The 23,180-nt window shown below is 49.1% G+C and overlaps 2 protein-coding genes across 3 annotated transcripts in view; both read right to left on the reverse strand.

Annotated features, from left to right (window-relative positions):
• The window catches only part of MTMR14 (myotubularin related protein 14), a gene marked incomplete at both ends in the record, with an annotated part of 33,360 nt that extends 12,058 nt beyond the window's left edge, over positions 1–21,302 (reverse strand). Inside the window, 16 exons of one of the 2 annotated variants that reach the window (XM_082004675.1) lie at positions 2,410–2,548; positions 2,769–2,818; positions 3,456–3,526; positions 4,946–4,982; positions 5,237–5,313; positions 5,616–5,701; positions 6,739–6,805; positions 9,221–9,295; positions 9,910–9,980; positions 12,450–12,523; positions 13,056–13,178; positions 13,741–13,801; positions 14,528–14,603; positions 15,639–15,747; positions 20,968–21,113; positions 21,183–21,302. In XM_082004675.1, coding sequence (XP_081860801.1) covers positions 2,410–2,548; positions 2,769–2,818; positions 3,456–3,526; positions 4,946–4,982; positions 5,237–5,313; positions 5,616–5,701; positions 6,739–6,805; positions 9,221–9,295; positions 9,910–9,980; positions 12,450–12,523; positions 13,056–13,178; positions 13,741–13,801; positions 14,528–14,603; positions 15,639–15,747; positions 20,968–21,113; positions 21,183–21,302 — 1,382 coding nt within the window. Of the gene's footprint in view, positions 1–2,409; positions 2,549–2,768; positions 2,819–3,455; positions 3,527–4,945; positions 4,983–5,236; positions 5,314–5,615; positions 5,702–6,738; positions 6,806–9,220; positions 9,296–9,909; positions 9,981–12,449; positions 12,524–13,055; positions 13,179–13,740; positions 13,802–14,527; positions 14,604–15,638; positions 15,748–20,967 lie in introns of both variants that reach the window. The other variant, XM_082004674.1, reaches the window with a different exon arrangement.
• A 139-nt stretch (positions 21,303–21,441) lies between these two features.
• The window catches only part of SETD5 (SET domain containing 5), a gene marked incomplete at both ends in the record, with an annotated part of 38,628 nt that continues 36,889 nt past the window's right edge, over positions 21,442–23,180 (reverse strand). Inside the window, 2 exons of the mRNA XM_082004590.1 lie at positions 21,442–21,714; positions 23,054–23,151. Coding sequence (XP_081860716.1) covers positions 21,442–21,714; positions 23,054–23,151 — 371 coding nt within the window. The remainder of the gene's footprint in view (positions 21,715–23,053; positions 23,152–23,180) is intronic.

Here is a 23,180-nt window from a genome sequence, read left to right on the forward strand (position 1 = left end):
AGCTCAGCCCAGGTGGGCGTTTGCGTGCACTGATGAGGGTGACAGGGGCACATCACCAGTGTTATTTCCCTTTTTAGTGATTCTCTTCAGGTACCACTGACCACACTTCTGACCATGTGCTCAGAGCTGACAATCACTCCAGATGTAGGTGCGTTTCAGCCCTCTTGCTGTCTGTGCTGACAGCCCAGAACTGCTCCAGCTTCTTCTATAGCCAGCACATTCAGACTTGGGCATGACTCACTGTCCATTGCTGCATCAGGCCTTAGCTCACAGTACTATCCAGCTACATGCCAAGCAGGCACACATATTTGGGACTAATTCACATTATTGCTGCTCCACATTCAGAAGGTTTTCTTTCTTACATAATTTTTTTTTTTTCCTGGAAGAGTCCCAAGAATTTTTCCCCTTCCAAAACCACAGTGAATTGGACAAAGGCCTCCCTATGTACACAAGAAAATGGAAGTGTCTGAAGCAAACAAACTCAAGGAGAAATGATACTGTTCTTCCTGGAACCTGTGAGAGACCTCAGCTTTGACTGAGATCTCCAGCACTGTCAGCAAATGCAGCTAAAGACAGGCTCTTTGTACGGCAGAAAGCACGATATCCTCTCTTCACTTCTTGAAGTGTGTCCACCCTCAAACATCACACCACAGCCTCTCTCAAGCATTATTCATCTCATGGTATCATAGCTGCCAACATCTCCAATCACAGCCTGCAGAGACAGGCTTGTACAGCTGAAAAATGAATGTCTCTGCCTGCAAGAAGACCTCAAGGCCACTGTTTTCAGGACAACAAAATGAAGTACATGCCCTCCTCTCCCCCCTCATGCTATGCTGCACAGTCCAGCTCACCAGTAATCACTATGCTTGTATCAAGCTCTACCTGTTCACCAGACTATGCGGCCACAACAGCCTGCAGCAAGACATCCGTGCCCAGTCCCCCTGCTAAGCACTCATGGCAAGGCTCACTGCCTTCCCTTCCCCAAGCTCATGTGCACAGCACAGGCCCAAACCATCACCGCGGTAGCAGCAGCTAACCCCAACACAGCCTGATGTCTCCAACAGGAATGAAAGCAAACCAGAGTTAGAAAATACATCACAAAACCAAGCCCTGATACACACAAATGCAGATCTCTTCCAGCATGCTCTGACCACTTCACATCTTGTGAAAATCATGTGTAGGTTTTGTGCTGCAGGATCTAGTCTGCATGTCCTGAGCACTCAGAACAATGTAAATGCTTCCAGTTTACTACCGTACAGTCAGGCAAGTGGTAAGCTGTTCTCTACTTGCTGCAGTTACTTTGCTGTAGATAGGTAGGCTCTGGGTGTTAAAGAGGACTCTGCACTGCTCACTTGGCAAATGCAGTTTGGGACTTCCCATCTCCATCTTGTGATTCTGCAGGAAGATTCTCTCTTCCCTTCTTCAGTATTTTATAAATTGAATAAAAATGTGCTTTAGAAAGGCTGCTGCCACTAGCATGGCTGTGGGCTCAGTCCCAGAGGACTTCCAACTGCCTCCAGCAGAGCCCAGATTTAATTTAAAATAATTGCAATATAAAATAGCATCTTCACATGTGCTGAGGGAGAGGAGAGAAAAATTAAACTAAGAGGGGCAACCTTACAGCAGGGTTCTGAAATCCCCAAACAGCACCAGAAACTCCACAAGCACATACAATACCTGTCCCAGAGCAGCAGAGTTGCCAGACACCTTCCCCAGTCCCCACTTCGACAGCCACCAGCATCTCTGGGAGAGTCCTACATGATCCTCTATCAATAGGGAGCACTGAGAATTTCCTATTTTCCCCCAGAAGTATCTCTAAGCAGTCCTGCAGCCAGCAACCTGCTTTCAGCTCACACATCTTGTGCTGTGAGAGGGGCAACAGTTTAGAGGGGATTCTTGGCCACCCAGCCCACCTACCACTAACTGCAGACACTAACCTGTATAATCTCTTCCATAAACTGATTAAGCTTCATTTTAGGGCAGCTAAAGTGTCTCCACTTTTCCCTGGTGGAGGGCTGCTGACAAATGTCATTTTTCTGGTAGTTTGGAACCATCCTTTAAAAGTAATGAAATCCTTTCTGGGTGAAGTTTAACAGTGAAACTAGTAAAAATGAAACAAAGCTGCTTTACTCTCATTGGGGACAAACTTCAGGAGCACCCTTGCAGAAGCCTGACAGTCTTTAACATGGGGTGGTCTCCAATTTTAGGTACATAGGTTCTGTAGCACAAGTTGCAGCAAAGCCTCTGATAGCCAGATTTCTCCTTCCACTGTACTGAACCCATGCCACAGAGAGCAGACCCTGGAGGGCAAGGGACTTCAGAAATCTCTCTTCTACTGTGCTCAACAGCCTGTCCCTTTTGTTCTGCCTGCAAGAAGACCTGCAGCCCACTAAGTAGTTATCTCCTCACCATGCTGCTTGAGCCTGTGCTCCTGCTGGCATCAGCTCTACTGCTTCATAGGTGAAGCTCCCAGCTGCTCCAGGGGAACTTTCCATCCCCAGGGAGAAGTCGCTGCTCAGACTTGTGGTGCTGCCTCGGTCTCTCTGCTCTAGAGAAAAGAAAACAAAGCTACCTGAAGACCAGCTTGGTCTTGCTCACTTTCTCTCCCTTTAAACAATACAATTCCCATGTGCCCTGGGGTGACGCTCTTGTAAGGCCCCAAGGGAAGCATATCCATTTGTAGTCACCTTGATGCTGGGAACCCAAGCCCCCAGGAGATCAACCACTACCAGCACCCAGGGGTGCTGATGCTTGGCAGCAGCACTCACTGAGCATGCAGATCTCTTCCAGGGTCAAGCCAGGTGGCAAACTCTTCCTTCTGCGGAAATACAGACAAAAGTTACCTCAGCCACACTTCAGGGCTGCGTGGAGGCTGGCCATAGCCAGATCTCTGTAGCACACAGCGGATCAGAGCAGTGGGGAGTTAACTGTGCAGGGGCAGAAGGGAGGGGATGGGGCTGGTGTGCAGTGTCTGACTCTCTCAACAGTTCCAGTCCACACACCCTGTGCTTTGAGAGGGTGGCAACAGGCTGCGGGCAGACAAGTACTTATTCAGAGCCTCCAGGGTGGGCTTTGTTTTTTTCTGCCCCTCCTGAATTTCAGGAAGGTGTTAATTTTTAGCAGTCCTTCAAAAACCAGCCATCCTGCTCCCCCCAGCAGTACCTGATGCAGCTTGCTGCACAGCCTCTTTGAGCCAGAGCACACATCTCTGGGATCATCCGTGCTAAAGCAGCCACGGACAGTCATTAAGCAGAGAGCACATTTCAGCATGGACAGTTTTTTCAGAACACAACGTGGCACCTCACAAGCCTCGGCCCCATTTTGCAGCCTTTAGAGTGCAGAATAAATTAAAGAAAACTGGGCCAGGACACCAGGGCTTCCATCTCCCCAAAGGAACAGCACTAACAAGCTCCCTGGCTCTGCAGCCCATGCAGCAGCAGGCACAGACTCCTTACCTCTGCGACTTCACAGCAGAGAACTCCTCAGAGGTGATGTGCTTCAGAAAATTGAAGCAGAAAAAGAAAATCTGAGCAAAGGGAGAGAGAAGAGCGGTTCAGGAATGAACCCAAGGCTCCATGCAGCCTCTTATCTTGGTAGGGAGGTGCTGGCAGGAAGGAGATAGCAAAAAAAATCTGCAGCCCATGTGCTATGGGTTGCCACCACCCCATCCTGTGCCTTCTTTTTCACATTAAACTGACCCTCTGTTCCCTGCCATGGGGAGGCCCAGAAAGGAAGGTCTACACAGGTCTCATCAATGTCTTGCACACATGCCACAAGCACACAGCATGTACTTATGCCATCAGTGCAGAACAGAAAAGAGGTAGTCCCCAGCAGCTGCTTATACACCCAGGTAAGCAGCAAACCCAGCAGGGCTAGCAGGGTTAGAGCTGCATGCTCCACCTCGGCACCACAGCTGTATCACACCTGGAAGCATGCAGCACCTGCAGCGCCTGTAGTCCCAAGCTGGTGCCCCATAGCATTCACCCCGCTGTGCCTCTGCCACCCCACCTACCTGCACAGAGCTGAGCAGTGGGGAGCTGGGAGTGCTAGAGGCAGCCATGCAGCCCCTCTCCTGTTGCAGCTACCACCTCTGCCCTTGGCCAAGCAGGCACAGGGCAGAGCTGCCAGTCTCAAGCCAGCAGAGCTCTGAGAAAGGAATGAATGGGAGGAACAACACTAATACAAGGGGTCCTGGACCCCTGAAAGATGGAAAATAGGCCAGGGTCCCGGCTCTGCTGTTCAGAGGGAGGGGATTCCCTAGCGAGGTGAGAGTCTAAGGAACAGGGGATTAGCAACAGGGTTAGACATTCTCCCCACCTCTTGGTCTCTACCCAAAAAGGATATTGCAGTGTACTGCAACTAAAGTCAGAGCACTCATTTTCTGCCATTAAACAGTGAAAAATTTGAAGACAATTAGTTCCACTAATCTTAACTGCCCCCCAGACCTATCTGTCCACTTACAGATGCACCCACCAGATATACACACCAGAACAAGCTGCTCCATGAGCCCACGATGACATGCAAACCACATGCAGCTGCAGCACCCAGGCAGGAGAGCTGGCACTCAGGACAAGCATACAAGACTATACAGCTTTATTTCCAAGCTCCCGGGAGTCACAAGCATCCCTTCTCATTGCTGAGCAGAACAGCAAGTCCCAGAACCTTTTCACCAGGGGTCCAAACACTAACAGCACGGCACAGCAGGAGAACTGGCAGGACTAACACCCACCAACCAAACCTGAGAGAAAAGCATTCTCACACCTTATGCATCAGGAAGCCACAGGGCAAGGCTCCTACCTCATGTTTTCAGTACCTGAACAATCTTTTTAGAGCCCATCTAGACCCCTGATACTACCAGAAGCAGGCAGTGAATGTTGCTACTGTAAACAAGTACACTGAGAACCATAAAGCAGTGCTCAGCCACTGCCCCAGACCAGACGCTCACCTCTTCTCCTTTACTGAGTCGATCGACTAACATGTGCCTGGAAAGAAAGCAAGAGAAGCTCAGTCAAACGCTGGAAGCCAGAATCAGCAGAACACAAGCTGTCAGGAACAGCCAGATGCCTGAGCCTCCAGGTAAAAAAAGGCATCAGCCCCTCCCATCACAGCTCTTTGGGAGCTGCCCGTGACCCAATATCCACCTTTGGTTGTGACCAAACACCAAAAATGACCCCCTTGAAGGCTCCTTCCTTGCTGCGCAGGGATGCATATGCAAGTAAAACTTAAGTGTGCCTACCCAAAGAGAAACCAGTCATAGGCCACTGTCAGGTAGAGAATCTCAGATGGCTCCAGGGATGTGTGGATCAGCCCATCCTGCAAAGCAAATGAGAACAGCTTTCAGGCAGCAGCCCTGGGGATCGGGACTTGGGAATTCACAATCAACTGAAAACTGTCATGGTGATCCAAGATGCCCAGCTTGCTCTACCTGCCTGTGATACCATGCCTGATGGCAGGACAGCATGTTGGGCTCCACATCAAAGCCAATCCACATACCCTCTGAAGCCAAAATGGTCAAAAGGAACATTAACTGCTCCACCACCGCTTCCTGGTGACACAGTTGCTTCACCCTCCAAGCAACCACCCCCAGAAGCAGAGCAGGTCAGCCAGGTACTCACAGCCCATAAGGAGAGGCGCAATAAGGAGATGAAGAGAGGAGTTCGATCCCAGCCGGATATACAGTGCACCAGGAGCCCACTGTCATCTGTTCCCGGTGGGAATAGAAAGGAGAAGGGAAAAAAAAGGATGTTGTAACAACAGCAATGGCTTTTCTTTATGGCAAATCTGTAGCAACAAGCTACCCTCTATCCCAACAGTTTGGGCTCAAGAGCAGAGATCAGCCACCAAGCCAGAACATTTTGTCTTGAATACAGCAGCCAAGAAATTGCTCAGAGTGTCCTGGATTGTCAGCAGCCCCAGCTGATGTGCTGTCCTGGTCCTGACAGCTGCTCAGGACGTGAAGTCACTAGGTATGAACATCACTTTGCTACCCAGAACACATACCTACCCAGTTGCGACCCACTATCACAATCTATCCCCACATCAGAGAGAAACCTGCTCCAACTGAACGTTTTTTCAGTCTCACCACCCTTTCTGCTGATACACGTTGAGCATAGGCACACGCAGGACATCACTCTTATGCTCTCCAGAAAACTTGCAGTTTTCCCCAGCTCAACAGCTGCAGGAGAGTCTGCTGTTGGCTGTGCTGGCAGAGCCACACACGGCTCCATCTATCCGATAGTGCTACGTACAAAGTCACAGTGCCCAGAGGGAAATGGATGCCCACACAGAGCAATACACGCCCTTTGAGCTGGGGTGGCTGTGATGACAGAGGATGGAAGGGGCTCTTAAATAAGCACCTAATGAGACCCCAAGCTGAGGGGACAAAACACAGATGTTCAGCAAATAAAGAGCAAGAGTTCTTTAGGAGCAAAAGGAACGGAACAAACATTTGTTCTCTTCAGCTTTAAAGTAGTAAAACTTTAGCTAAAGTTTTCAGATAACCCTCCACCCCTGAGAGGAGAGGGTCTTCAAGGGATCAGCAAGGTCCCTCTCTAAGAGGGGAGCTGGAACCCTGAGATGCTAGGACCATCACCCTGTTTTGAAGGCAGAGAATTGAAACACTACAAAGTGACTCTTTGTATTGGGAACTGATCCACAGTGGCTCTAACACCATCAGCTGTTCTTCCAGAGAAAGCAACTGCTCCAGTTAGACCACTGGGAGCATGGAGTTTGCCTTACCATCACTATTGATGATGGAGATCAGCAGCTTCAGGTAGTTCTGTGTCTGCTGCACGAGGTCCCAGCTCTATGCAGAAAGAGAAGTGTTGATGGTAAGGGTCTGCCCACAGCAAAAGGCTGCTCTGCAGTTCAGAGCCTGCCATGCTCTTGGCTTCTCTATCCAGAACAACAGCGAAGCAGAAATAACCCCACAGCCATTCCTCAGAGTGACAGACTCTTGACAGACACCCTTGGTGTTCTACCTACTCATCCCATCCTCTGCAAAAGGCACTCTGAGACAAGAGACCAGGCGGGGAAAAATAAAAAAATAAAATAAAAGGCCATCTCTTCTGTCTGCCTGGCTGGCACAGAACCCGCTTGTCTGCAGCCCCAAAGCTCCAAGCAGACTATGTTCGGAGAGACTAATGTGAGCCAGCAAACACCTGCGGAGCGCTGACCCAGTTCTGCAGCCCCACCTCAACGTGCACATTACCAAATGGCTCAGCAGCCGTGTTACAGCTGCGTACGTGACGTGAGTAGCACCATGGGGTGAGCAGGCCAAGGTCAGCAGCCCATTCCCACAACCCAAGTGCTTTGCCCCAAACTCTCTGACCCTTGTAAATGGCCCCAGCAGGCTGTCTGTGGAGCCGCTCCGAGCTGCTCCAGACAGGCACTGGACTTCTGCAGTAATGCCCGAGTAGCAGCAGTACCACAGAGGGGCTCTGAACTCAGAAACCTTGCAGCACTACTAGAAATGCAGGTGAAAAACATCACAACAAACTCAAGTGTGCCACTCGATCTTGAGAGGAAGCAGGGAATTTCAGCAGTCTCAGAACTAGCCCAAGGAAAATGGGACAGCAGGGGCAAGAAAAAGGCAAGGAGAAGGCCACATGTTTCATCATGACAGTGTTAGTGAGATAAGTGACATCTGACTCCCAGCAATAGAACCCTTGCTGTGTGCTTGCATGTGTGCACGTGTATGCATAACCACACTTAAGACTCCTGTCAGACAAAGAACGTATTGCTCTGCTGTGAAGCTTGCACAGCAACAAAAGAATAGGGAAATGGGGGACACACTCAGCCCAGGGCAGAAAAACACATCCTTCCAAAGTCTTTTATCTGCCTAATTCAACCCGATCTTGTGCTTATGCCAGAAGGAATCATCTGATCATCCAGTCTGATCTTTCTATATCACAAACCAGAAAGTTTTGTTCAGCTGCTCCACATACACCCTGAAGCTTGCACTTGGCAACACATCTGCCCAGAGAAGCACCACAACTAGAGGTGACAGTTCATCACTCCTTTGGCAGCATGTTCCAACAGATCATTCTCAAAAATAATATGTAGGACTGCTTTTCCTTATTTGAAGGTCTGACGTCAGACTGCAGATATTGCTTCCTGTGCAGCTCTTCTTCCCCAGATTGAAGAGTGCTTTAGAATTAGTATTTTCTCCCTGCAAATGTACTTAACACATTAATCAAGTCAACCCTCCATCACCTTTGTGATTACCTAAACAGACTGAGAACTCCAGCTTTAAGTGAAGCACCTTCTCCAGTCCTCAGATCATTTCTGCATCTATTTATTACATCCTCTTCAATTTTTAATATCCCTTTTAAAATACTGGCTGCTCAGTACTCTAGTGAACAAGTTTCTAGCCATAAACAAGCTGTGGTCCCATTAGTTCTGCTTCAACATGGCAAGCTACTTCTCCATGATTCTGCTTATGCTAGCACTTAAACATTATTTACATCACTGACTGACAAATGCTGGCCCAGCACGGGGAGCTCTGCTAGTTCTGTGGTGCTTCCAGCTGCAACGCATAGGAGCATGACATGCTCCAGTACAGTTAATCATCACAAAACCTGGGGGGATTGGTAGGTCCACTGATGTGCGAAATGGAGCACAGTAATCAGCAGCATAAGGTGATGCTCTGTGGTATGAACAAAGGTAAACCTCAAAGCTTGGGCAAACGTAAGAGTTCAATTACCATTTGCGATGCTGCCACAGTAATAAGGAATGGAGACCTGCTACGCTCAGTTAGGATTTTCTACTCTTCTCTTACAGGACAGGCACCTTGCACACCCATGAAGAAGGTGTCTAGTCACTTGGCTACTGCTCACATCAGGGAAGGCTGACCTTTCTCAAGATTCTCCACAGTCATGGAAGTCTGCCAACCGCAGGCAGGCACCTAGCTAAGACTATGAGCAAATAATATTGCTTTGTGTTTGCTGGCATGTTCCTTACCTTTGTCAGCGACACACCTCCCTAATGGATTGCAAGCTTTACGCAAGCTACAGAAAAAGATTTGATGTTACAGTCAGCTGCCTTTTGGGTAGAGGATTTCCACTGCTATACTGATCTGTCAAGTCTGCAGTCGCACTCCCACTGGGATAGTATGAAGTGAGCCAGATTATGGCAAACAGGAGCAAGTCAGACTTCAAATCTTCACTGATCCTTCCTGACTGAATCTCTGACCTCCCACAGATATGCCTGTTTTGCTCACCTGGTACTCGCTCCAATCAATATTCAGAGATTGGGTCAGAGGGACTGGGATACTTAATGGAGCATCTACGTAATCCTGCAAAAAAACCCAAAACACAACTGGTCAGAGAAAAGCGATGACTTGAAGGCAGCAAGTTCCAGAAAAAAAAACCCAAACAAAAAAAACAAATGCCAAATGGTGCATCTAAGACAGCATCTCAGCAAAGCATCTTTGAATGCACAAAGTGCATTCCTGCAGTGGTAAGAACTCACTCACAGCCTCTTAGAAGAGCTAATGGACAAGAGGAGCTTTTCTGTGCTCCATCAGTGAAAGCCAGGGACAAGGCATGTTAGTTTCTGAATTCCTGTAGGGCTGCTCCACTCAACCACCCCCCTCAGCAGGAGACAGAATGTGAAGACAGAACTGAGAACAGATGCTATCAGTAAGATATCAAATCCAAAACCAGGAGCAACCCATATTTGCCCCTGAGAGGTCAAGCATCCTGGACTTCAGGATAAATGAATCATTTATTTTACATACGAATTTTACAATGAATAATTTAGTACATTCACTATCTGTTTTGTTTGTCCTGTTGGTTTCCTCTTTGTGATCAGAGATAAACACACGACATACACCATCGCTCAGGAACGCTGAGGTAAGACTCAAGCCCACTAAAGCCCACAGCTCTCCATTTTGTAACATCCATGTACCTGTTTCCAGTTAAATATGAGACCTTCAGCTGTATAATCCCGGTCTTTGTACTCTTTAAAAAATTCACAGCCTGCAAGGAAAGAGATAATGAACAACCATTCAGCTAACTGATATCTAACAACTGAAGTGCCTTGTGGGACTGGAAGTGCTGGCAGCCCCAGGCTCCAGAGCACCAAACCAATCAAAACTGCGGCCTGCAGGAAGAGAAGAGCAGTAATCATCAGTACAACGTGCAGCACGGCCTTCCAGCAGCAACAATGCTCAGCAGTCACCACACTCACAGAGCGAAGGGCCAATTCCAAACACACAGCAAATGTGGAGTTTGAGGGACAGATTTTGCTCTTTCCCAGACAAGAGGTTTCACCAAGGAGCTATGCTTTCCAGGGTCATTGGCTTTTGGATGGATCTAAGGCATCAGCCTGGCATGCTGAGTGAGAAGAAACCAGCAAAAGGAGTTGTTGGCAGAGCTCTGGGGAAAGCCAACTTTCACAGGGCATTTGCTGCAGGTAACAAGAAAGGGCTCTGTCAGAGGCAGCTGTGATTTCTCTCACATTTAAGTCTCCTCTTTCAAACACGTGAATTGCCCTATCTGAAGGAAGCAGATAGATAACCATTTCCAAGGTTTCCCCTAGGCCCTCCCTTTCTAAAATTTATCCTTTGGTCCCACTCTTCTCAAACAACTATTGGAAGTCTCTGCTGCAAACTGCAGTCACTTAGTCACAGCTGAGCAGCACCATTAGCACTGCAGCTGCCTGCAGGCTACACGAAACACCTCTCCCAATGTACTGTTGTATGCCCCAGCAGTGCCACAGTGCCCACACTACCAAGACACCCCTGTGCCAGGCATGGAACACAGGCAATGATTCCTACCCTGCAAGTCACAAGTAACTCCAATGGCAAAAAAAAAAAAATCTTTGTGCAAGGACAGGACTAGCCCTCAAAAACACAGAGTGAGGAAGCAATCTGTCAGTTGGGATTTAACTCCAATTAAACAACGTCTTAAAGCAAAGAATGGGGGATTACGGCAGTAACTATTTGCAGCTACAAATGCCAACTACCAGTCAAATGGAAAAGAAGTTTTTTCTGCACTGGAGAGCACAAAAGCTTCTACAGACACCCCACTTTAACCCAAGTCTTTCACACTAGTCAGTCATATCTGGACACTACTTGGCTTACCTAAGACAACGGAATCTCAGAATGACTTTAGAGACAAATTACAAAACAGAAATTTTTTCAATGCAAACCTAGAAACATTGATAAGAATGTATCACAGCATTTGGCCAGTCACTAGAGGGGCTGCTGATCTGTAGATGTGTATGCCTTAGATTTAACAGAATGACAACATTCCTCTATGGACCAGCACTGCTGAAATTGGGCAATATTTGCAGGGAGAATTTCCAGTTTTATAAGGTTTACCTCTAGTGTGGAAGTGAAGAACTGCTATAAGAAAGCAGCTGTCCCAGATGGCAGAAGAGGAAGGACCATCACTGAATATTGCATACAATATGCAGATTCCCATACAGTAAAAACTCTACAGCTCAACTCTTCTTCGTTCTTTACAAACCCTACAAAAAACCTGTGTACACTGTCTCTCATGTTCTAAGTTTGGTGAGGCATATGGCAGCAACATATACCTGTGCCATAATACTTTTATTTCTGTACACCTTGGCAATCTGCATGGCAAACTCAATAGAAATCTTCATGCAGCTTCTCTGAACTGTCACTAATTTCTGTATGAAAGGAAATATACCTTTTTAAAACAATAACAACAAAAAAATGTTTAAGGGCAACGACTAGGAATCAAGGAAAGGTTTGGAACATCCACAACAGTTTTGGGGTTTGTTTTCTCCTCTCCTTTTCTTTGTGCACAAGGGAGAAAGAAGAGTCCTTTTCTTGTGGACAGACCTCAAGCACAGCAGTCTCACATCCAATCCTATCACTGAGCTTGACAGCAGCAGGCAGGCAGCAATATTCAGCTCATCTTTAAGAGTGCAGCAAGTGACCCAGCAGTGGTTGCTAGGCACAGCGACTAATATAGCCAGGGAGACTGGCTGGAGTGGTCTGCATCTCAGTCATACGTTGCAGGCTCAGGTTAGCAGTTCTGCCTAGCACTGAGAATATCTTACAGTGGTGCTCTGGAACACCAGGATTAGAAAACTTTAAGAACTGGGGTTTTACATAACACAGAGCAAGATACATATTTTGTATCAAGTGGTAGTTTGGAGTTGCAGGGATGTCAAAGGCCATCTTAATGCCAGTTCCACCTCTGGGACTTTTTCTCCGCGCTTGAATTAATTAGAACTGCTGAGAAATTATTTTGCCACCTCAAAGAGTGCCTAACGCTGACTCACACTGCAAGAGCATCCAGATTCGTTGCGCTGTTCTCAGTTGAAAAGAGCTTCTTCCCAGAGGGAGCACAGGAAACATTCAGCAAGCCACAGTCATTTTACCACACGCACACACACAGCGGTAGTTCCCAGTCCCCAGAAACGGATTGTCACCTGTCCCTTGGGAGTCCCTCTGGACATCAGTCCTGTACCTGGATATGGGATGGAGAGAAGCGTGAAATCAGCGTAACGTTGAGCTTTGTCCACCTTCTCAGAAGACGTCACACTGCACAGGACAAGAGGAAAACAGCAGGCATTTGTAGAGTATTTTTCACAGAGATACTAGCACCCAAAAAGCTACCTGTCACATCTCCCTGCAAAATGACTTGACTCAGTAGTGAGCAGGGGCAGAACTTACTAAAAAAATTCAACTAAAGAGGTATAGCCCAAAACCACTACAGCCTTCCTCTGAGAGAAATACCAGGAGAAACATCTCCCTCTGTTCCTCTACACAAGCAGAGGGTTCCTTTACTCTCCCCTCCTGAAGGGGTGACTGTCACACCACCACAAACTCTACAGAGAAAACCTACTCAGACTGCAGAAGACAGACGAAAGCAGCTGTCTTGCCCATTGATACAGTTTTCTCTGGCCTAAAACCTTGGGATTCTCTTTACAGCATCAGCTAACTGATCCTGCTGTAGTACTTGTCCAGGGACTGCTCCCATGATGCTGAGTGCATGCCCAATAGCAATTCACATGTAAGGGCTACACTAGCTGCAATCCAAAGCCTGCAGAAAAACAAATGAACCTAGACTCACTTCAAGCCGAACTTCACCTTCTTGTTTTCCACCATCAGGTCACAGATATATCGGACAGACAGATATCGAAGCAGCTTGATGTCGTGCCCTCTGACTTTGTCAAACAGCTGAGAGTCTGCATTTCTGCAAGACAGAACAAGGCAAAGCAAGATGAGCATGGAAAACTGACCACATTGAGTCTGATTCTTTGCACAATACTGCCACAGCTCTCCCCTTAACCGCTTCTAGCCACAAGGCACATAGCATGAGCCTTGTCTCCACAGGTCGGAGTCAAACTCTGCAATGAACCAATACTGCAAACTTCATGCTTGGGGTCCCTCCCCATGTCTCACTCTGTTCTGCAAAAAGCATGTAAGATATAGAACAATTTCTCCAGCCCGGAGATGTAGTTTTTGATGAAGTAAACATGGCCGTGTAATTCAAACACCTTTTAAAATGGCTGTACATATTCCTGTCTCCAGCACTTCCTTCTGGAAAGAGATTAGCAGGTTTTGTTTACACTGGGTTTAGGCAGCCGTAAGCATTCAAAACTCTTTCTCAAAAGCAAGGAAAATAAGATTCCAAGCTTCATGATGGTCTCAAGCCTGTACCCTAAGCCCAGCCTAAGAAATAGCAGAATTGAGTGGCTGAGCCAGTCAGCTTTGGTCCAAACTCCCTTTTCCCCATCCCAGTGATGCATACAAACCTCAGTGCAGAATCTTCCTCTGAAATGTCTTCTGCATCTGCCCAAGCATCATCAGAACCTCCTGCAAGGAAGGTGTTAAGAACTGAAGCTTGTGTAAACCAACTCAATCCCCAATCTGACAAGACATGCATGCACCCAAGGCAGCCATGGTTTGGTACCCTCCCTCTACACATAAGTGCTCTCAATGGTACCCCACATTTCCTCTTCCTGAAAAGTCCATTTTCTCATAGCCAACTCTTCCCTTGTCATTGCAAAGGACCTAGGCAGGTCAAACTGACAGTCAGAAGGACACCCCAATAGTGCTGCACAGTGCTTTGTTAAGCCAAGCTTCAGCTCCCACACTACAGACACCTGATACTCCCCTGAAGAGTTCTCCCTAGAGTCCAGTATGTCTCACCATTAGCAGGATTTGATTCCCAATGATTAGCTAAGCAACAGCAAGTTCTTATCCTCTTCCTTCCATTACTCCCACACCCTGTGTTTGGGAATCAGTACCCTGAATCTTTTGGGCTGCTTTACTTGCCTACACACTTCCCATAACTCACTCTTCAGCCTCAAGTTCTTTTGTCACTCCTTCTCATAAGCTATGACACTGTCCTGTAGTACGGTGCTTGGAAATAGACATAAGATTTCAGTCTTTGCTCTAACATGCCAGGCCTGGGTACAAGCAGGTCCATGCTAGAGCTCTGCATCAGCTCTCAGGAAGAGCTTGCTCTCGTATGTAGGTCACTGTCCCAACACTGACCAGCCTTACCACGCAGACAGTAACAAATGGCTCCTCACTCACCTGAGAAGATATAGTTGTAGCCAGTGCGCCCATAGAGCTCTCCCCAGCCGGCCAGCGTTGCTGATCTGCAAATATGCTGGAGGAATATTTTGTTATTAACCATGCATGCCCCAGGATTCTTCCCCTTATAAGTCTCTGGCCTGTTTGCTGTCATGTTTTCATAGGAACGGTTGCTACCTACAACTACCGCCTCTCAGCAGTCTCCCCTGCAACCCTGGTCCAGATAGAGTTCTCCAAACACGTCAAACTCACAAGTGCCTTTGTCTGTACCTAGTTTTTAAATCACTTTTTCATCTCCAGTTCTCCAATTCACTAATACAGTCAACTAATACAGCCAAGTTAGCAACATCCATGCTCTGTTAATACCCTGCTTGAGCCTTATTTTCACATTCCTGTGGATAAGATTATGCATGGTCCCAGTACAACTCCAGGCAGTTCACTCCTGCAGAAAAAGGTCAGCAGGTTCAGCCCATGATGGCTTCAGTCAAGCTAGATTAAAATTGCCACAGGTATGATTTTGCCATTCATACAGTGTTTCTAAACTGAACTAAGAAAACTGAATTAAGCTACTTAAATTCTAAATGAGACTACTCCTACAAGGCTTCAGCACAAGTAATCCACCTAAAAATTAATCTAATTTCACTTTCTTACAGATCCCCTTGCAGACAAGCCCACACATTCCTAAGGCCATTTATGCAACCTTGCCTCCCCAGGGAACAGACAAAGGGAACTTCTCGTTAGAGAGAAAAGTTATTCAAAGGGAGCTCACTGCTGGGAAGAGTAAGCAGCAGAAAGTGGCAATAGTTGTCTTTTGCCTCTCAAAGACAAAATATCTTTGGTCCTTCAGAAGGGACGTACATACGGAGAAAATGTTTGCTCTTTGGTGCAATTCTCATGACATGGTGAGGTAAAACAGCCCAAAGCCCCCACGGATGATTTATGCAGCCTAGACAGCAAATGCTACCTACCACTACAGGCTGCCTGCTTGTACCCAAGAACAGATTTTTTACAGCATTTGGAAAGGTAACAACTGAAGACACGGCTGCGCAGTTCAAACAGCAGGGAGAAAGATCATTTTCTAAGTTAAGACATGTAACACATGAAGTTTTACCTTTCCCTTGTACAGAATGACTGGGCAAACAAATCGTCCTCTACACCTTGCCATCTTACTTCGGTTGATAAGGTCCTGCAGTTTGCCAACCTGCACAGTGCTCTCAAACCTAGTGGACAGAGATTCAGTTCAGTACACAGACCATCTTCTCACACGTCCTTCAGCAAAGCTGCTACAGACACCCTGGGCTGTAATCCCCATCCCTTTTGCCTACAAGCCAGCTCTGAAGTTAGCAAGCAAGAGAACATTTCCTTTAAGAACTGCTTCCGCTGCTATACAACAGGTATGGATGCTTTTCTGTCTCCTTTTCTTTATTTTGAAAGACCAGCTGCACCGTACATGACAGCAAGCATCTTCAGGAGCAGCAATGTGCTGGCAATACAAGTACCATCAGAACGGTCTGCCACAGACTAACTTGGATTAGACTACCAGAGTACACCAGTGTCTACAAAAATACATGTTCTGCTTTCCACCCCACTACCTTTCTATCAAAAAGAAGCTCAGCACTATCATCAGAGTGATTTCACTATCAGAGTGATATTTTTGCAAGCAAAAATAAATAAAATAGAGAATCAAAGCTTGCAATGAACCTTAGTTCTGGTCACTTGAGCATGTGCATTGCTGGGTAATTAGACAATTGTCTGTAAGCCAGCTAGTGGGTTTAGCAGGTTAGACTAATGTCAGCTTCAATTGTATAACTAGATTTTTTTTTGTTTTCTTGTTAAAGCACAACAGAAACGTGTCCCAAGTTGGAGACACTTTGGAAACAAGTTAAAATTGCTGTAACTTGTCCAAGTACCAGTCTACATTTGATAGGAATCCAAACTGACTTCTGAACTACACAGACCTTCAGGAGAATCCATCAATGCAGGAAAACCAGAGTTTCAACAAGGAATTGGAGAGCATCCAGACTGACATAATAGAAACTAGATGAAGGCTGGAAATATAGACCTGCCTGGTATGCTCTTAGAGATTATCAACAAGAACTTCCAATTAGCCCTTTCCAGCAGCAGGGCTTAGCAGAAGAGCCTAGATGAACTGGTTGATCTCTGGATACCTGTATGTTATCAATATGGTAATTCTGAAAAAAGGGACAAATAAGATCACCAGAAACTCTCCAGTGAGATGGAGAAGTACCGGCATTACCATGCAGAGCACAATATCTCAGCTGAGGTAAGGCATCTGATTCTAGGGACCTACCCACACCTGAAAAGGCACAGCAAGATGATTAGGATGGCCAGGGGACAGTCTATGTTGCAAAAGAAACCACCACAGATTGACTGGCAGAGCAGATGAAGTGAGGGTACAACAACATATACATTAGAATGAAGGAGAGAACTTAGCAACGGAGGGGAAGAAGAACTCAAAGGTGAAGGACAATGCTGGCCAAAGAACAAATTAATACCTTTATGCTAGAAGTTAAAAGAAAGTTACTAAGCTTCAGAATCAGTGAGCATGGAGCAACCTACCTGCAGCTGCCATTCTGTGAAGGATTAAAAAAAAAGAATCTATTCTTAACATGAAAATTGATGTGTTTATGGAAAAGATTATACAAGGTAGTGCTGGTGGAAGCAGGGAGACAGTGACCAAGACCTTCTAATCCTACTTTTTTTTTTTAAAAAAAAAGGACTAAGTTTTCAGAATTTGTAGTTAGAGGCTTAGTATTTTTCATATAACACATTCATAACTATTTTGGTTGCCCAGCTCCAAAGAGCTTTGATATATACCAGAATTTAAAGAACAAGAACCTGAGCTAATCTTCTTCAAATGTTGTGGACACAAGGGTGCTAAGTGCAAAGACAGGAAAATGCTAACACAATATACTTTACAGAGGAGTGCATGAGATTGTGTGCTGGCAAGAGTAGCACATGCCCAATCAACACAACCCAACCTCCGCTCACTGCTGTCACTGCAAACAGCCAAGAGGTCCGCTTCGCCATCTGTGTCCCTCCTCAGAGAGCATGTGAATAACTAACCCACAGGAACGGTCTGTGAGCACTTAGAGATGAGATGCCTTTGAATACAATCCCTGATAACAAACTATTTTGAAACTTTCAGAGATTCTGAGGTACAGATTTGTTTGTGGCATTGTTTTTAAATGAATTATTAAGAGACACATCCGGCACTCTGCTTCAGCTGTCTTTACATTTCCTTTGTAAACACAAAGACAGAGGGAAACAAGAACTTTAATACAGTGTTACCAGAATAGCTCTGTGGCACTGCTTCTAAGTCCAGAAAATGGGATTTGGCAAAAATCACATGCCTGGATGATCAGAAATAATAAGAGAAGCACCTCCCCAGGGAGCTGAGACAAGCTGATAGGTCCCACCTCTCAGCACACTAACTGCACTTCCCCATAGAGGCATCACAGCACTGGGGAATGAGTCTGAACAGCTTGGCAGGAACCTGGGACATGAGGCAAGCATGAAGCCCAGTGCCCCACTAGTGACATGGAAGGATGAGTTCCTCTCCCAGGCTCCCATGCCTGTTCCTTGGAAAGCCTGCACACACACTGAAGAGACCCTCTCTGCTATCTATCACTGCTGTGCTACAAACAGGGCTCTCGGACCTTCTTGTCTCAAGAAGAGTTGTCAGTAAAGCCAGAGATAAACACGAGCTGGAGATAAACACGGTAAGTGAACATAGTTGTATTGAGACTACTGTAGCAAGAGGAAAGGCTGCTCTGAAGAACATGTGCAATGCTCTTCCAGGGACAAGTGATTAAGTGCAGCATAGGTAGGAGTAAAATCTATTGAAGAAGGTTCAGAAAACAGAGAACTCTTAAACAGCAGTGTGAAAGAATATCATTAAGGTTGCTTGGGACAAAGTAGAGAATGAGGTAGAAGGAATGATGTGTATCTTAACTCTTCAGGTTTTTTTGACTTTCAGGTGTTGGGGGGGGGTTGTTGTTCAGAAGTTTTTTTTCCCAGAAGATACTGCTGGGCAACCTTACCTCTGTATTAATTTCCCACTCACCTTACCCTCAAAAATCAGACTCCAAACACGAATTCACCTTTTTAAATGCAAGGGAAACATATCCTATGAGAGCAAGCAACTGTGTTGGCAACTGTATGTTTTATACATGTCTGAAGCAGAGTTGCTTCTCTTTGGGTAGCCATAACAGCACTGGAACCAAAGCATTCCTCTCACATTGTTAGGCTGTGCAACTGTGATCATACTCATTTGGAATGCAGACACATAACAGGATTGTCAGGTGAAACCAAAGTCATTGCCTGTGTCTGAAATCTGGACATTTTCATTAAGCACAGTCACAGTAACTCTAAGACAGCAAGTAAAGAACCTTCATTTGCATTGCCTGCTGCATCTGCCCGCTCCTTCTAGGGGGGACATCAGAGTTCTCCAAGCACAGGGAAGGTGCTCCTAGCTGTCAGATGCACTCTGCTACTTTCTGTGCCTCCTCACAAGCAGCACCTGACCAAGGAGCATACAGCTACCTTGGTTGATAGCAGAAAAAAAAACCACACAGCAAATTCCTCCTGCTACCTCCAGCACCTGCCTGGATTTCAGAGTACTGTTAGCAAAGTCTGATGAAGCAATACCCTTTCTCCCCAGCTGCCCAGCCACAGAATGAACAGGATCAGGAAAAAATATCCACATTTTGCTGGTTCCCTGCACAGCTTCAGAAGAAGCTGTACCAGCAGAACCGATTAGGCAGCGCTGAGTTCAGGTAAGTGAGAACTGCTTCCAAAAAACCTTGGTATTCTCAGAGGTGCGAGGCACCCTGCACACTTCAAGGAGATCTTACCAGCTGATTAAGAATGTTACAAAGATGAAAGGCAGCCAAAGACACTCGGTCTTAAAGGCAGTGTCCCGTTCACTGGAAGAGGTTCTTGTGTTCTGTAACACAAGTGCAACAGTCTCTATTTCATAATTATTCCACAGAGTACAATGATGTAACTAAAAACCGGATTTGTCTAAAATTGTTTAGCAAGTTTTATAGAGATTATCATCCAGAAATCAGGAGGAGAGGGATGAAGAAGGGTAGTCTGTTTCCGTGACTCACTGGGAGAGCACATCAAGACTTGGAAAGAATCGGTATTTAAAATGTCAATTGTCACTGCTGGCTTACAACGGTCTCGGAAGAAAACAGGGCACTGACTGTAAGTACACTTGTTTTAAATACTCGCCAGAAAAATTAAACATCTTTTGCTTTTACAAGAGCAGGAAAAGCAGAAGCATTTGGTTTCTCTTCCCTAAAGACAGTCCTAGTTACATTTACAGCTTCAGAGTTCAGTTTCGTTTTTTTTGCAGCAAGGGGCTTAATCATTTCTAATCTGATCTAACTGTTAAGCAGAATTCTCCCACCTGACAATCAGTTGTGGCTGTTTTCCAAAGATCCCCTCCTGCAGCACCCAGCCCGCCTGCCAGCACAGCTGCTGACGGTTTCCCTTCCTCAGGCAAAGCAGCTGGACACAAAGCAGTTACTGCCACAAGGGGAAGACAGTGACCACTGTCCTTTTGATTGTATTACTCATCATGGGCACGGTTAAGGCTGCAAAATTGCATTATGTTTTGTTGGAAGAGAAAATAAAGAATGAGAGGCTGTCGTTAAGAGCTGCAGGGAGCAGCTAACTCTCAGCCAGATGCGAGACCAACCCAACTCTGAGCTTGTGGGTCAAAGTCCAGAAACACGTTAGCTTACACTTGCACTAAACTGCAAGCAAGCATTTCCCGTTAACTCACTACACCTCAGCACCCACTGACCCACGTACCATGGGGGCGTTGGACTATTCCTGTTGAGATTGTCTGCGCAGCCCCTGTCAGTGCCACCCCCTGGCCCCAAAATGACTTCCAGACTAAAAATTCTCAACTCAGAGGCCTTCCAGCAAGACCACAGGCGCTTCAACAAGACAGGGAGAGTACTGCAAAGCCCTGCTCCAAACTACGAGCTCTTTCCATCTCTGGGCAAGCTGCAGCACAGCAATCAGTAGGATGTATGCGAGGACAGCATGCAGCAGAACTGGCGCTGCCCCGCAGCACCCGTTTCCTTCCTGCCCCCCGAGTTACAGGCTTAGCTTAGCAGCTTTCACCGAGGAAGCCCAAGAGATTTGGGGAACTCGGAGGAAACCCGTGGGAGCTCGGCAGCAAAGCGCAGCCCTGGCAGGCAGCGAGGGGTGCCCCGGGAGCGACGTGCCCAGCGGCTGACACCACCGGCTATAATTAGCCGCAGACGCAGCCTGAGGGGGCTTCCCCCGGCCGGCGGGAGCCCCGGAGCGGCAGCGGCTCCCGGAAGGCGGGGAAGCTCCCCGGGGCAAAATGCGAAGCCGCCTCGAGCGGTTGTGCGGGACGGGGGAACTGGGGGCCTTACGGGTCGCGGCCGGCGCCGGCGTCGCGCTCCAGGAGAACGATGTGCCGCGGGTAGTGTGCGCAGACCTCGCCGTGCGCGTTGGGGATCACGCTGTAACGGTAGTCGCGGCCGAAAAGTTCCAGGCACCGCCGCTCGATCCGCTCCACCTGTGCACAGCCACCGGTCAGCGCCTGCCGCCCACCGCCGCCGGCCCCCCCAGGTCCCGGCGCCCTCACCTTAGCGGCGGCGCCGCCGCCATCCTTGGCGCGGTACTGTGCCCGGGAGAACTCCAGCAGTAGCTCGGCCAGGGCGCGGTCCCCGGAGCCCACCGGGGGGCAGCCGCGGGCCGCCGCCATCCCCGCGCCACTCACCGCCGCCAACCCATAGCCCGGCCCCGCCCGCCCCTTCCGCCCCGCCACTTGCCGCCACTTCCGCCCAGACGGCCAATCACCGCCGCGCACGCACCACACCCCTTCCGTTCGTCCGTGGGCGTCATCAAGATGCGACGCGCTCCCTCTTGTTGCGCCCTGTGGGGCCTGCTCCGTTCTGGGTCCACCGACCCTCCTCCCCGCCCCGGGGGCACGGACCCCGGCCCTGCTTTCCGGCACCGGGCAGCGAACGGTTCCCGCTGAGCCCCCAGCGGGTGAGGAGCCGCCTGGCTCTCAGTGCGAGCACGAAGAGGGGCACGGCACAAGGGCTGGGCACGGCCCAGGACACCGCAGGCGTGGGGCGGCCCTCGGGGGCGGGCTGTGCTCCCCAGTACTGGAGCTGGGGGACACCGAGGATTTGCGTAAACCACGTTTAGGCCCGCAGAGAGATAGGGCAAACTCTGGCAGGCACCGCTAGGCGGGTTTGACCGTGGCGCTGCTCTTCATAAGGAATCCCGAGCGGGAGTTAATTAAAGAAGCCCTTCTCGGGGTGTGACCGCACACGCAAAGCCAGTCGCAGCGGCGGCTGCGAGATGAATGGTAGCACGGGACCCGCCGCACGGCCATGGATGCGTGGGAGGGGCCGTAGCTCGCATGTCCGGGGTAGGAGCGAGGTGGGAGGCCACCGCGCAGGCACGGAGCCAGCTTGTAGTGTTTGTGCCAGGGTTAACAGACGCCACTGTTGCACTGCCAGCGGCACATGGCAGACAGCTCCTTTGCTCTTACGGGGAATACAAAGGGTTTTTTTCATCTACATACGCCTGATTTGCAAATCCGCTGCGAACCTTGATGAAACTTGGAAGAGAATGAGGCCTCTGCAGTGTTTCAGAAAACTGAGTTCAGCAGTAGCTGCACGGCTAATGCGCTGCATCTTGAGATGAAAACTGGCTCGACACAGTCTGGTCTCTGCTAGTGTTTTGGGGCCAGCATGAGGCTGCTGGGGCGGGGGGAGGGTTTTGCAGGACACCTGCTAGTGTGCATGTGCCTCAGGCCAACAGTCGGCGACACCGGGCCTGGCACACCCGTGTACACGCCGTCTGGGCACGAGAGAGGTGCTGGGTCCGGACCTGCCGCTCCCAGTGCTTGTGCAGCCCACGCTGGCTGCAGCTTACTTGCTCCAGCCCCACCGAGCGGGTCGGAAAGGCCTGCTGCCCTGCCCGCCTGGGGGGCCCCGCACACCCGCAGGTCTCCCCCGGGGTCGCGGAAGGGCCGGGAAGACGAACGCCGTCCCTGCGGGCCCGCCGCCGCCTCGGCCCCACCTCGCCGAGAGGCCAGCCGAGCGCTGCCGAGCGCGCTCCGAACCTCGCCGGGCAACGGGCCGAGCGCCGCCGAGCCCGTCGCGAGGCGAGCCGAAGGCGGACGAAGCGGCCCGATCCCCGCGGGTCGCGCGCGGCGGGCCGGGCTCGGCTCCGCAGTGGCGGGGGGGGAGGGGGGTCGGCGCGCGCGCGCGGCGGGGGCGCGCGCCCGGCGCAGAGGCGGCAGCCAAGATGGCGGCGCGGGTGGTGCAGGGGCCGGCAGCCCGCGGGCGCGCCTAGGCCGCGGCGCCCCCCCCCGCCCTTCCCCTACCCCGGGCGGGCTCCCCCGCCGTAGCACCCCCCCCCGCCTCCTCCCCCCCCGCCTCCTCCGGCAGCGCGGCGGCCGGCAGGATGCTGCCCTCGCAGGAAGCCTCCAAGCTCTACCATGACAACTACGTGCGGAACTCGCGCGCCATCGGCGTGCTCTGGGCCATTTTCACCATCTGCTTCGCCATCATCAACGTGGTGGTCTTCATCCAGCCCTACTGGGTGGGCGACAGCGTCAATACGC

This window comes from Phaethon aethereus (genome assembly GCF_964289735.1).
Source record: "Phaethon aethereus genome assembly, chromosome: 11".
NCBI lineage: Eukaryota > Metazoa > Chordata > Aves > Phaethontiformes > Phaethontidae > Phaethon > Phaethon aethereus.